The sequence below is a fragment of the Vigna unguiculata genome, chromosome 9 (genome assembly GCF_037176805.1).
Source record: "Vigna unguiculata cultivar grain cowpea cultivar isolate G323 ecotype 2 chromosome 9, ASM3717680v1, whole genome shotgun sequence".
Lineage (NCBI taxonomy): Eukaryota > Viridiplantae > Streptophyta > Magnoliopsida > Fabales > Fabaceae > Vigna > Vigna unguiculata.
The window spans coordinates 33,019,525-33,033,980 of NC_140800.1; the positions used below are offsets into that span (position 1 = coordinate 33,019,525).

Here is a 14,456-nt window from a genome sequence, read left to right on the forward strand (position 1 = left end):
TTTATATCTACAAAAATTTAATATAGAAAATTTATTTTTTTTATTTTAATTTTTAATTTAAAAAATATAAAAAACAAAGCAAAACGGGCCGGTGGGCTAGGAGAGCTAGTCCACCAATTTGGTGGGTTATGTAGGTTGGATTAAAACAGGTTGGGAGGTCAAAAATTACAACCTGACACAACCAATTTTGGTAGGTTAACGCACGAGTCACAACCCATTTTTACACTTCTGCTTAACTTTACATTATGGAGAAGGTAACTCCGCGTAAGAGGAAAGAGATGAGGAATTTGAATGGGGAACGACTTGTGTACAAAACGTGTAAAATGACATGTAAATCGTGCATACACTACAATGGAACATCGTTTGATACATTAGAGAGAATTTAATGTCGTTGAGTGGAATAGACTATATATTCAATCATTTCTAAAGTTGGGTGTTCCAAATAGAATCAAAGTTTCAAGAAAAGATCAATTCCAATTTTGCGTTATAATTAAGGGATAAAAAATATATTTAACCCTTAATTAATTTCTCTTCTTATGTTGGCTTTATTTTGATTTTTTTTTATACCATATGTAATCATACATTTATTAATTTTGTCCTAAATATCTTTATCTTTCAAAGTAGTCCTATCCTTTCGAAGTACTTATCTTGGTATCATATATATATATATATATATATATATATATGTATATATATATATATATCCAATCTCTTGATTTCGATACCCTCAACACAATATGTTATTAATTATAAATTTTATATAGTTCTTACTATCATCAAATACCAATTTCTCAATGTGATGATCATCTCTCTTTGAAAAGAGAGAAAACAATCAATTAAAAGAGTAGTTATTTGACAGTCAATTTTTTTCTTACTTCCAACTTACACTTTGAAAAGTTATTATTTTATTATAATATTTAATTTATTTTTATTTTTATTATGTTAATTTATATCATTAAAATTTGGTATCAAATGAACGTCAAAAATAAAAGTGTGTCAAATCACCATTTTCCTAATTAAAACTTTGTTGTGTTTTTGACTTATAAAACATCATAACTAACCCGTTACTTAAAACTAAATAGAATTTGACTCCACGAATTAGTTCCCTGTACTACCATTCCCCGCATTAATTTTAGAAGTTGAAAAGCTTATACTAAAATAGACCAACTATAAATCAGTCCAATTAAACTAAATAGCTAATATAACTAATATATAAAGATTAAGTTTTTTTTTTCAATTCTTATAAACAAGAGAGATTTTTTATTTGATCTCAAAAACATATCCATTCTAATACTTAAAATAGAAAACATGTGCGATGTTCTTTCTTATGTTCACGAATTTGGATATATAATTGATTTCAATATTCTTACTCGCGAAATTGAATGTATAATTCATCATTGCCTTTTCTTATTAGTGCTTAAAATATTAATCTATGTTTTGTAATATTCTACAAATGAAATATTTTGTTTTTTAGAAAGTATTTTTTTTAACAGGAAGGGACAATAAAAAACTAAATCGACAGACAGATAGATTATTAGTTTATTATTTCATTATAGTTTGTGTGTGAGTCACATTTTTGAATTGTTGAACTCAAATATAGTGTTAAATGTTTTGAAAAGGAATGAATCGCATGATTAACGTGATACGGTGAGATACTCGTTCGATTGAGTTGGGATTGGGTTGGCAGTTAAAATGGGTTGGGAAATTCGAAAATCCCTATTTATGAGACATAAAATCCCAACGTTTTCTATTATCGAACATTTTCTCAATTCTTTTTCTCTTACTTTCTCTCTCTTCAAACCTCCATCATCATCATCATCATCATCATCCTCGTCGGCATCATCGTCTTTCGTAATCGAACCACTTCATTTGCGGTTAACGTTTTCATCATCGTCATCGGTAACATAGGAAAATAAGAAGAAAGGCATCTTCAGGGGCAGGTAGCAGCATTGGTGGATTGGGTTGGGACGTAGAATGAGAACGGATAGGTGGGCTAAGAGCATGGGAAGGATTTCAAGGTTTGGGGGTTTCTCAGTTGCTTCTTCTAAGGAAAACCAACAACAACAACAACAACAACCTACTATTACCTGCACCACTTTTAACATTCTCGCTCCCATTTACAAGCGCATCAACCATGAGGTTCTTATATTTTTAACATTCTCAATAATACCAACAATGTTAATCAATCACCGTTTCAAAAGGGTAATCTCAATTTTCAATTTTTTTTCTTTTTCATGGAAGCAGGATCCGAGTTGCCGCGAGAGCGACTACAGAGCGTATTGGTTGGCGAGGAACCACAGGATATTGGACTGGTTGTTGAATGAGATGTCTTCAATTATCTGTCTTCAGGTTTGCGTCGTCAAAAACTGAAATTCATTGCTGGGAGATGTGTTATTATGATTATTATTATTCTGTAATGGGTCGAAAAGCTAATCATTACGTGGGTTTTACTTTCGCAGGAATTTTGGGTTGGGAATGATGAACTTGTTAATTTGTATGAGAAGAGACTTGGGGACGCTGGTTACGTTAGTTTCAAGCTTGGAAGGACAAACAACCGTGGGGACGGTATGATAATATATAATGCACGTTGTCCCTCAATTCCTATGAAGTCTATTTGGATTTTTTACAATCGGTTTTGTCGGAATTTTGTCGTCTTCTTTATTTGCAATTACATGCTGTTTTCTGAATTTAAATGGGTAGTTATCTCTTTTTCAATGGGACTTTGAGTTAACAATCCAATATTATTGTTGAAACATTTAATACTTTTCCGCCTCATTTAAGGTAACCTGCATGCCATTATTCTTCAGAATATTATTGGAAAAAAATACATTGTTGATACTCTTAAGTGACAGATGAATATTGCAAACGTATCAAAATAAAATGAGACTGAAGGTGTATTGTTAGATTCTTCTTAGGCTGAAATGTGTACTAACATTGTGTTTTCTCTTCGTAATTATTATAATTTTGATAAGTCTTTACGTATTCATTAGACATGAAGAATGATAGAAACAAACTTTTCGTTCTTATGTGAAAATTCAACTCAGAGAAGCGAGTCCTCCCATTTGGGATCAGATAATAATTTGTTCGAGTTGGCAAACTGGATACCACAGAGAGTATTTATCTAGAAAGGGAACAAACAAGTAAAATTCTTTTGAAAGGAAAAACATGTTCTGTTTTTAATTTTCTTCTGAATACAAGTTTCGTTGAGTACTAATACGGCTTTCATAATGTGCCTAGTTTGTTCCTCCATAACTGCCACTTGAAGATTTTTGTACAAACTAAGAAGTAGAAATTTTGATATAATTTCCTCCGGGGTCTGCAGGTCTTCTAATAGCAGTGCTAAAGGAATACTTTAATATTTTTAATTACAAGGAGTTACACTTCAATGACTTTGGAGATCGTGTGGCTCAGTTGTTACATGTTGAACTAGGTTCTGCGTTTTCACAATGGCGAAGCAGTAATATTAGGCAGGAGATTTTGATTGTTAACACTCACCTGCTATTTCCCCACGATTCAACTCTATCCCTTGTACGACTGCAGCAGGTATCTAAGCATATCAACGTGACATCTAATTTAAATCTCAAACCAAATATCAAGTTTGGTGTCTCGCTTAGACTTACACACGTTACTATTTTCTTTTCTGCAGGTTTACAAGATTCTTCAATACGTAGAATCATATCAGAATGATTTTCAACTCAAGCCAATGCCAATCATGCTCTGCGGGTAAATTGGAAACCGATTTCCATGTACTTTTTTTTCTTAATAGACTTGAATCATGGTTTTATTTACTGCTTTTTATTTCAGTGACTGGAATGGAAGCAAACGTGGACATGTCTACAAGTTCCTGAGGTCTCAGGGATTTGTATCATCTTACGATACAGCACATGATTACACTGATGCAGATGCGGACAAGGTCATAAATTACCGCTGTCTAGTGTTTTCTTTCTTTTGTGTAATGTGCCAACTGCCAATCACTTGCATTTATTTTAACATTGTGCAGTGGGTTAGCCACCGCAATCATAGGGGAAATATATGTGCTGTTGATTTTATTTGGCTCCTAAATCCTGACAAATATCGAAAACTACTAAAAGCAAGTTGGAGTGAAGCAGTGTTCGGTATGTTCAAGGTAAATCATAAAATAATCTGACTGGAATTTTTGATGAAAGGTGTTTCCTGTAAGATTTAAATATTATTTTCTTTAAGCAAAAGTAGAGTTGGACAGTTAGTGAGGCAAAACATTCATATATTGGACAAGGATTCTGATTAGTTGTACTCTCCTAAACGTCAATACATCTAATTGGTGTATTAGTTAAACTTGTTAAAAGATAGTGCCAGGTGTAGATGTACATTATATAATATTGTGGAACAGAGAAAGCAATGAGGTAGAGTTTGTTGTAGAGAATCTGTATTGCTTATTACACGTTGTTAGGGTAATGATGTTTTTTCTATAGCTCCATTTCAGTGCAATTTTACTTATCAAGTCAAAGCTAGCACCTACCTCTACTTTGGGTTTTTTTCTTTCGTGAAACAATTGTCATTGACCATAAATTTCTACTTTTTCAGTATTTGGTACGGAGAGCTTCATTGACTGAGAGTGATGCATTTGCCTTTCTAAAGGCTGATAATGAAGATTGTATCACCTATTCAGGTTTCTGTGAAGCACTTAAACATGTATGTTGCTAAGCACTGTGAAATTTCCGTCCATGCTGGTCTCGCCTGAGAAATAATAATCCTGATGGTTGTGGGTTTCTTCATTCCATGCAGCTCAGTTTAACTGGTCATTGTCATGGATTAAATGACGAAGAGATCAAGGACTTGTGGCTCCAAGCAGACGTAAATGGAAATGGTGTTCTTGATTATAAAGAATTCCTGGTAAAGTAATCGATACTGAAATTAGTTCTTGAGATAAATACACCACTATTGTGAATGATTATAAAGAATTCCCTTTTATTATTTTTATAATCTTTTCTTCCTTGTTTGGTGATACGATTGGGATGATGCAGCAGCAGATCTGGAATTCAACAGCTCCAGAACAGAGTGATGAGAACAAAATTGGGGAGCAGGATGAGGTTGTAAATGATTCACAGGAACAAACAATTGGTTTCTGTGTAAAAAATGCAGTTCTGTTTCCTCCAGAGGTGGAGAAAGGTAGATGGCCTGAAGATTACTCTCTTTCTGATCATGCACGACTCACTGTAGTGTTCTCGCCAATAAGAATGCCATGCTCCCAGTTGATTTGCTAACAATACGCTCCATTTTGGCTATTCTTGCTAATGGTTTTGGAATTACAGACATGTGTACATAAGGAATGGGCGAAGCAGTGGAACAAGTAAGGAAAGATTCAAAAGTTCTTTTCTGGGGAGATTTTATAGAGCCCTGTGTTGTGATGCTGCACCATCATTGGCCAGAAAGTGCTCTCATGCTAATCATCAAGTACCACTAAAGTATCATCTCTGGCATTGCTCCTCACCTTTGCAGTGAGCAACACTCATCACCCAGTTTGTTTTCCCCATTTATTCTTCTCCGGTGAAAGATTAGAGACAAAAGGAAGAAAAAGAAGAATGATCTGTATCATAGTTGTGTATAGGTCCTAGGTCCTGTTTTTGTAGTTTGATAAGATGCACCGATTCAGACACATTGTAACATTTTTTTTTTCCCCTTGATAGAGTTGCCATGAATTCAAACTGTACAGAGTTTGATAAATTAGTTTCACACTTTCACTTGTAATAACATAGGTCCCTTCCCTCCTAAGAAGGTAAATTCTTTGAACTTTATAGTTTGGAAAAGTTCAGAAAAAAATTTACAATCACTCAACCTCCTAAAACAGACTTAGATTTGTGTATTAAGCAAACATGGTTAATCATTTACATAGAGCCTCTATGAAAAATATTTACATGAATAATATATTTATCTAATCTATCGAGTGAAAAATATATTTACATGAATATTCGAGAGTATCATAAGAGTTTTGGTGTAAGGGGCTATCCTTGAAACCGATTCGGTGACATGTATGCATGTGAGTGAAACTAGATTGCATGCGGCTCTTTCAAGTTTAAGATGAGTCTTTGTATACCAGTGATATGTAGGGTATGTATCACTAATATGAAATTGTTCTTTGTGTAAAGTAGTACAACCCATGAGAGTGCTTGTTGGTAAAGTTTGAAAAAGATGAAAAATATTAAGCATAGGTAAGAGAAGCTAATTGTTTGTTGTTATCTTTGAGTTTGATGGTCTCCTTGTTGTGTGATTTTCATGTTGATGATTAAATGTGATGATGTTACATGTTTGTTGCCATAATGATTTGAGAGTTTTGATGATGTTGCATGTTTGTTGTATGGTTAATTTGATAAAAGTGATGATGTTTTGGTTTAAAGGTTTTTTTTGTCAAAAACCTTATATTTATATGAGATTTTTGAGATGTTGAACAAGTTTAAATTCTTGAAGCATATCAACTGAGTCAAGAGGTTATATTATAAGTAAATCTTTAAATTATATGAAATCTTTTAAGTTTAGAAAATAAATACAAAACACCTAAATAAATGAAAAGAATCAACTGATATAATTGAAGAATTTATATAGTTGTGCACAAAAAACTCTAGATGATATGGCGAGTGTGTGAATTTGGAATTATTTGGTTTAAAGTAATTTATTTTAGAACTAGACGATGTGCTTTTTAAAGGTTAAAAGAGGGAGAAAACGTAAGTAAAAGCCAATCATACAAAATTGATGTACTTATCAATTGCAAAGTAGAGTAAATAATGTATTTGTTGGATGAGCCATCCACTTGCTAAGCGAGAGTTACAATTTAAAACCCAGAAAGAGCTTCAAATGATACACTCATTGGGCAAATCAAATCTGTTAGACAACTTAGTGGATTTAGCTCCCACGGGTTTGAGTAGTTAAGTGAGTGGTGTTGTAACTTAGCGGAAAATGTTTTGCCAAAATGTAGAGAGCTCAAGGTGGTTGGGGCGCTAAGCGTGGTATGCATTTGCTAGGCAGGTCAGTTCCATCATTGAGCAAAAATACATTTGTGAAAATCTAGAGAGCTCAAAGGAAAGTGGACCCTAAATGAACTAAGTATTGGTTGGATTATACACTCGCCACATTATACCTTCTTTGGACAAGTATATATGATGATCTCATTAGGTAAGAACGAAGAAAATTCTTTTCAAAATGTTGAAAACTTTGTGATGAGATGAAACGAATGAGAAGTGTTAGGTTGAGTAGAGCATGGACACGAGGTCCTAATCTACTATCGATACATACATATATATATATATATATATATATATGTGTGTGTGTGTGTGTGTGTGTGTGTGTGTGTGTGTGTGTGTGTGTGTGTGTGTGTGTGTGTGTGTGTGTGTGTGTATTGTGTATGTGTGTGTGCGACTGAGTAGAGCTAGGGCATGAGGTCCTAATCTACTATTGACACACACACACACATTCATGTTTTGTATGTGTGGGGTTAAGTAGAGCTAGGACTAAGGTCACAATCTACTCTGATGGTTAAATTGTGGTGCGTGTATGTAGGGTTTTTGAGGAGGAAATGTTATGTAATGTGATCATAAGGTGTATTGAATGATCATTTGATAATTTAGACTCTACTAAATTTGGACTCACATAGAGGAAGAATTCAGGTAATGAGAGTTGAAACAGGCTCTTGTAACCTAGTCTAAAATATGAAAAAATATTATGTCTAGTAGGTCGTAAAGAATTTACCCTATCATATGATTTTATGACTTAGCCTACAATGTGAAAAAGGATTGTGCTTAGTAGGTTATATGAGTAGGACTTAGGTTTTGAGGGCAAGTAGAGCTTGGGTTGTTTTGCCAAAATCTATTGTTGAGAGCAGATGATAGGTGCAAAAATCTCAGAGTCTTTTCAATGCACAAATCTTTTGGAAGTTGATCATGTTATCATGAATAAATAATGTTGTTAGATTATTATATGCATTGTTGAGGAATGTAATAGATAATTTGTTGTTATATATTTTTATTAAATTAGCTTCCTCTATCTTTTATGGTTGTAGTTTTATTTGCTATGATTGTGTGTAACATGAAAGCATACGACAATGTAGGTAGGAGTGCTCAACGATGAGAAAATTGAGAATTGTTTCTTTTGTATAGAGTTTTGTATATGTATGTAATATTTACATTCCTCTCGACAATTTATGGAAATTGTAAATTTATTTTGAAAATTTTTAAAGTTCATGAGGATTGTAAATATGTTAATAATATAAAAATTATCCACCAATGAAAAAGCATGTAGTAAACGTATTAAAGGATTGCTCATTAGATAATATATCTCTAGACAAATAATACGACAAGTATGTAAACATGTAGTCAAAATAATGTGATATCATGCGAGGAGTATTACAAATGGCTTAAAATTAAAAGTAAGAATAAAATTATATCTTGGTTTAAGTGTATAATTTTAACTTTTATATTAACTTATTTAATTAAAATTAAAATTTAATTATTTAACTAATTAAATAGTTCATCTATATTTTAGTAATTAATAATTAAAATAATATATATATATATTACAAGAAAATATATCATAAAAAAACTAATTTTATTAACCAAACGCTAAAATAAAAATTTATTAGTTATTAAAATAGTCAATATTATAAATAAAAAATTATAATTGGTCGCTGAATTTGTCACTAATTAATTAGAAACTAATTTATAAATCAATTCCTTTGATAGCCAAAACCTTGGTAACTAATGTTTACCCATCAATTTTTTTTTGGTAACTAAAACCTTGATAGTTAAATTTTAGAAACCAATTTAGACACCATTTATAATTTTTTATTTATAATAGTGATTATTTAAGTAACCAATAAATATTTATTTTGTAAATTAGTATCTAAATTGATTATTATAGTAACTAAGAACTTTTAGTCACTAAAATTGATTGTTAATGAAATATTTTCTTGTAGTAATATCTATATATGAAAAACCAATGAACCAATTACAGCAATAATAATTAAAAGGGAGTTATTTTTCATTGTCTCCTTTATTTTCTTGTAATCTAATAATTAAGATAAGTTAGTACGTAGAATATTAAATTATAAGACTAGATACTTAAGATTAAATTTACTTATGTAATATCTGATAAAAAAAAAACAAAGAAGATGAAAAAATGATTCAGTGATGAAGGAAGTCGTTGAATTGAAGATGAAAATGGTAAGTAAAAGAGGTGAAGATATGAAGGTTGGCCTTGTGTCAATCCTACAATCCACATGCTTTAGTTTCCATTATTATTAAAGGTATTAAAGTCAGATTCTCTAACCCAATGTTTCTTTATTTTTCTTTCATCCTTTTTCCTCGGAAATCGCAAAGGAAGAAAAAGCTGTGTGAACTTTAATGTTTCGGTCAATCCTTAACAAAGATAAAGTTGTTATTTCCTTACTTTTGTGGTTAGAGTTTGGAAGCACCTTAAATCGGTTTCATAATATTTTAATTTATTATTTTAATTATTTTTAGATTATTATATTATATTATTAAAAAAATTAAAATAGATAATTTAAGAATGATTAGAATGATAAGAGTAAAGAAAAAATTAAAATATCATTATCTTTGGGGTTATTTTTTCCTTCGTATACTCTCTCGGATGTAAAATTATTTAAATGCAAATTATTTTTTAATAATTAAGTTTTAACAACTTTTTTAGATAATTTTTTTAATTAATTTTTTATTTTTTTATTTTTTAATATTTCAAAATTACTTAGAAAACGTATAGTTAAAAAAATTGTCAAATTTTAATTATTAAATAATTATTTTCCATAAAAAAATAAAAAACACAAGATACGTTAGAAAATAAAATATTTGTTCTTGCTTTAAGCGAAAAAAAAACTGTACGTGGAGAAAATCCTACAATGTTTGTAGTGGGTTTGTAGTGGATGGCCTGAAATTTTAGCTGTTTCAATCTGAAAAAGAAGAAAAAAAGTGTTGAAACTTATACTTTTAGATAGTTGTGGAGTGCAACTAAATAATATGAATAAATTATTATTTTATGCACCTTAAACTTACTTTTCACACGTGCTTCTCAACAGGGAAGGATCGTTTATCTTAAATTTCTGTTTTCAGTTCTGTACCTTCTGAAATATTTTGAGGATCAAAGATTTTAAAAACAATTACCCCGATATTCATATATAAGCCAAAGCCACAATTTTGTGTTTGAAAGTTTTATTGAATGAGTATTAATATTGAAGGTTTTTTCTACACAAATAAAGTGGTGTCAACCATGTTAAAGATTCAAGAGAAAATCTACAAAAAACTTTTTCAAATATTTGAATTCTGTACAATATCTTAAATGATCAATGCAATTTATTGGTTTACTTAAAACCTTGAACTAATTTTTTATAAACGTGTTATTTTTAATTAGATTAATACTTGAAAAACATAATTTTAACAAACAAAATTTCTCTAATTAATCTAACCCGCTCAAAAGTGACTTATTGAATTAAACATAAAATAAAATAAAAAAACTCCACCCAACCCAAAACCATTTTTGTTAAGTTGAATAATAAATTTACCCAAATCGTAAACAACCGAAACAAAACCTTAATCTTATATTTCGTTTTTCTAATTTTCCATATTCCTTGAAACATACTTATCTCTTAAAATTAACAAAAAAAGTTATAAATAATAAACAAAGTACAAAAATACGATTGAAAAAAATAAGACTAGTTAAAGCTTGTTTATGTTTTAAAAACATGTTTTATTATTTATAAATAAGAACAAAGAGAGTACTTCGTTTATATCATTATTATAAGAAGGTAGAACTGTAGTACATTTTTTTAATTCATTTTAATATCATATTTTATTTAGATAATTTTTGTTTCAATAAATAAAAAAAATTATTATTTAATAAAATAAATAATTAAGTAAATTTTATATTCAAATGTAATTACATAAATTTTCCATTTGAAAATAATTATTATATAATTTATAAATTATAATTTTTTAAAATTTATTCCATTTAATATAATAAAAAAAGAAAATACACACTAAAACGATTTTTTTAGTTAATATAAATAATTATACTTACATAAAAAGTAATGAATAATTGTATTCATATGTGAGTGATTTATAATATGTATATTGTTTAATATGTATAATTATTTTTAGCATTTGAATACTTTATTTTAATTTTTTTAATTTCATTAGCCATTAAAATTGAAAAAAAAATGTATGGCATATAATCTGAATAGGTAAATAACTTACAAGGGAATTAAAAAATTTCATTTATCATTTAAACATAATTTATGATCCATGATGAATATGCGGGTACTATGTATCCATTTTCTTGTTATAAAACATATCAATGGCTAAAATATAATAAATATTTACTGTATTAATATTTTTTTATTCTATTATTACATTTTGCTGATATATATATATATATATATATATATATATATATATTGTAACTTTTATTTTAAGAGGAATGGTTTAGAAATTATTGTTTTTATTATTATTATTGAAAAAAAAGTGTGTATTTCTTTTTTTAATTTTAAAAATATTTTTTTTTAATTTTATTATAAATATTTTTTTTTATAATTTTTAGATATTTTTTCTTTAAGGATATTTATTTTATTTTGAAAGTAATTAATTAAAATGAAAAATTAAATTAATGAAATAATTTATATAATAAAACGATCATTTAAAGAGATAAAAATAATAAAATAACTATTTTAATTAAAATAATGTTATTTATTATGGTGTAAAATTAAAAATAGAATTTTTATTTATATAAAAGTATATATTGTTATTATTATTATTATATTTTTGTCACTTTTTCCAATTTTTTTACACAATTTTATCATCATGATTATGTAATCATTATCACATTAGTATCTACCATGATTACTATACTATTACTTTATCAGTTAGTTCATAATTTTAATGTTAAAATGACATATGCTTTTCCATATTAAGTTATTAGAGTTTATCTTTCAGAGTGGATTAATTTTTCTTCTTATATTAATACAGCTCGACTTTTACCTTATAACAAAAGATAAAACATAAGGATGGACAAAAAAACCATTGTAAAATTCAAATCATAATATTTCTAATTCATATTATTTAAGTTAATTTAAATAAATTTATTTAAATCTATATTTATACTTTTAAGTTTTAAGTTCAATTAATTCGGATTGTATTTGGACATTGATTGGATTGATTTTAATCAGACTTAAATTAGATCAATTTTTTATTTAAAAAATTTAAAATCAAAGTGCGTTTAAATTGAATTAAAACAATTGAAAACTAGGTCGAATTAAAAACACAAACATAAATTAAAAACAAAAATTGAAGAGAAAACTACTACAGATAAGTTTATAACCTGGTTTTAACTTATAAATTGATAACTTTTTTATACTTTTCTCTCCTAAAATTCCTTCCTCTTGCAAATGAACTTACCTTATAAGGAAGAAGTAAAAAACTGCATTGAAACGTGTCCATAATCCGCAAGTTTTATTCAGTAGATTCATATTGATGACATCGTGGCATATGGTATTGAATTTTTTAGACGATAAAAAGTTGAGTATCAAATATCAAAATGTTAATTCCAAATTTATAATTAAAATCACGAATGATTATTTAAATTTTGGATTGATTAAATAAAAAGAGTACAAAAAGTAATAAAAAATTTTGCTTTTACATTTAACTTTTTTAGAAAACAAATACAAAACACACACAAAGTTAAGGAAATAATCATCTATAAACCAATTTTCAACGATTCGATTTATTTTAAATAAGTTATGAAAAGTTCTATAGATTTCAATTATAAAAAATATATAAAATTATAGTAACAAAATTGTGTTTAAGTAAAAGAAATTAGATGCAAAAATAAGTATTTATTTTGTCACAATTAAATGTTTGAGTTTAAATGAAGTATAAAATTGGTAATATTAATTTTTCTTTTTCAAACTTGATTTTTTGTCTAATTTAGTGCATTCATTTGGTCACTTAAACAATAAAACCAGAACCATAGAAAAGGAATTAGGTAAGGACTAGAAATTCATATCACTAAACACGAAATGAGAATATGGACTTATGTTTTGTCTTTTTTTCAAGACAACCTAATCATGTTAGACCTTTAATCTAGAGTCTGTTTCGTCTGCGTGAGTGTGTGTGGGTGGGTGGGTGGAAATTCTCTCATCGATAAAACCATCACTAGTATTAGAATCAATGGTTTGTTTTAGTGACCGACTTAAAAGTCTTCCTAGCAAAAGTTTTAGACATGTGTATCTTGTTAAGATAAACACACTACAAAATGAATACTCGTGGCTGGGAATACTTCCGCTCAATGTGAAGTAACTAGGTTGAGAATACTTTCGTTTGAAGGGAAGTGTATTAATGCGGAAAGAGTCATCCTTGAATGGAAGATTGTTGAGATGGTTGAGAATCAAAGTGTAAATTTAAGTCTCACATTAAATAGAAATGATAAAGTTGATTACCTTATAAGCAAAAGACCCATAAACTCATTTTTCTAAAATTTTGGGTTAGAGATTGTATTAATTTCTTATGTGTGTTAAATTCAGATGGTATTGTTGTTGTGTCTCCCCATGAATTCCTTCCTTAATAGACCCATCAATATATATTATTCTTTGTTGATAAAAAAAACACAAAAATAAAATAAAAAATTAAGGTGAATCAAATTTGAAAGCATTGATATTAGATTTAATTTTGTTTCACCTAAAAATTTCTAAAGATGCGTTTCAATTTAATTTGACTAATTAATTTATCTTATAATTTATTTAAATCTTAATTCTGTAAAAAATGTACCCTTAAATTACTTATTATATGAAATCAGGAAGTAATAAACATTCGAATTAGAAAGTCCAGACAAGAGAGAATAAGCAAATTCAGCGTAAATATACAAGGAGAAATAAGTATTTAGGTAATAAGCAAATTCATATATATAAAAAAAAAACACTTGATCATTTAATAACAAAGTATTTATTTAGTTATAAGTTGAAAATAGCAACAACAAAAAAACGAAAAAGGAGAAAAAGAGAGAGATCCATAGATGCTTAAAGAGACATAGGTTATCATTCTAATCATCCTTCTCCTATGTACCTATAAAGTTCCTAGAGACAAAACAAAAATCTAAGACGATGAGTTAAAATTGGACACAAAAAGAAAACATTCCTAACCCTTTATTTCTTTATTCTTTATTATATGAGCCAAGTAATTAGCACTAAAGAGAAAATAAAGGTCCAGGACTCTTGAAAAAACTATTCACTTATATTGAATTTCTTTCTTCATGAATTATAAATCTATCTTTTGCTTTTTGTTTTAACTAAGATAAAAAGGATATAAGGAAATAAATATAGAAATCCAATAAACTACAGAAAATAAAATAAATATCCTCTTCCATTCCACTGTTTTAAAGTTATTTATTTGAGGAAAGCGAGTTACGAATTAAAATTAACAACTTAAAAT

The 14,456-nt window shown here is 28.5% G+C and overlaps 1 protein-coding gene across 7 annotated transcripts; it reads left to right on the forward strand.

Moving 5' to 3' along the window:
• The first annotated feature begins 1,715 nt into the window (after window positions 1-1,715).
• On the forward strand, window positions 1,716-5,754 carry LOC114164389 (putative calcium-binding protein At1g02270). Of its 7 annotated transcripts, none has more exons than XM_085666374.1 (10): window positions 1,716-2,139; window positions 2,245-2,349; window positions 2,460-2,565; window positions 3,323-3,543; window positions 3,647-3,723; window positions 3,805-4,126; window positions 4,564-4,671; window positions 4,765-4,872; window positions 5,004-5,148; window positions 5,292-5,754. In XM_085666374.1, the coding sequence occupies exons 1-10, from the start codon at window positions 1,975-1,977 to the stop codon at window positions 5,303-5,305; spliced, it is 1,371 nt and encodes a 456-aa protein (XP_085522500.1). In that variant the 5' UTR covers window positions 1,716-1,974; the 3' UTR covers window positions 5,306-5,754. The 7 variants fall into 7 exon arrangements, with proteins under 7 accessions (XP_085522500.1, XP_085522498.1, XP_085522499.1 ...); XM_028049042.2 differs by having other exon boundaries at window positions 1,718-2,139; window positions 3,805-3,913; window positions 4,001-4,126; window positions 5,007-5,754; XM_028049041.2 differs by having other exon boundaries at window positions 1,720-2,139; window positions 3,805-3,913; window positions 4,001-4,126; window positions 5,004-5,754.
• The last annotated feature ends 8,702 nt before the right edge of the window (window positions 5,755-14,456 follow it).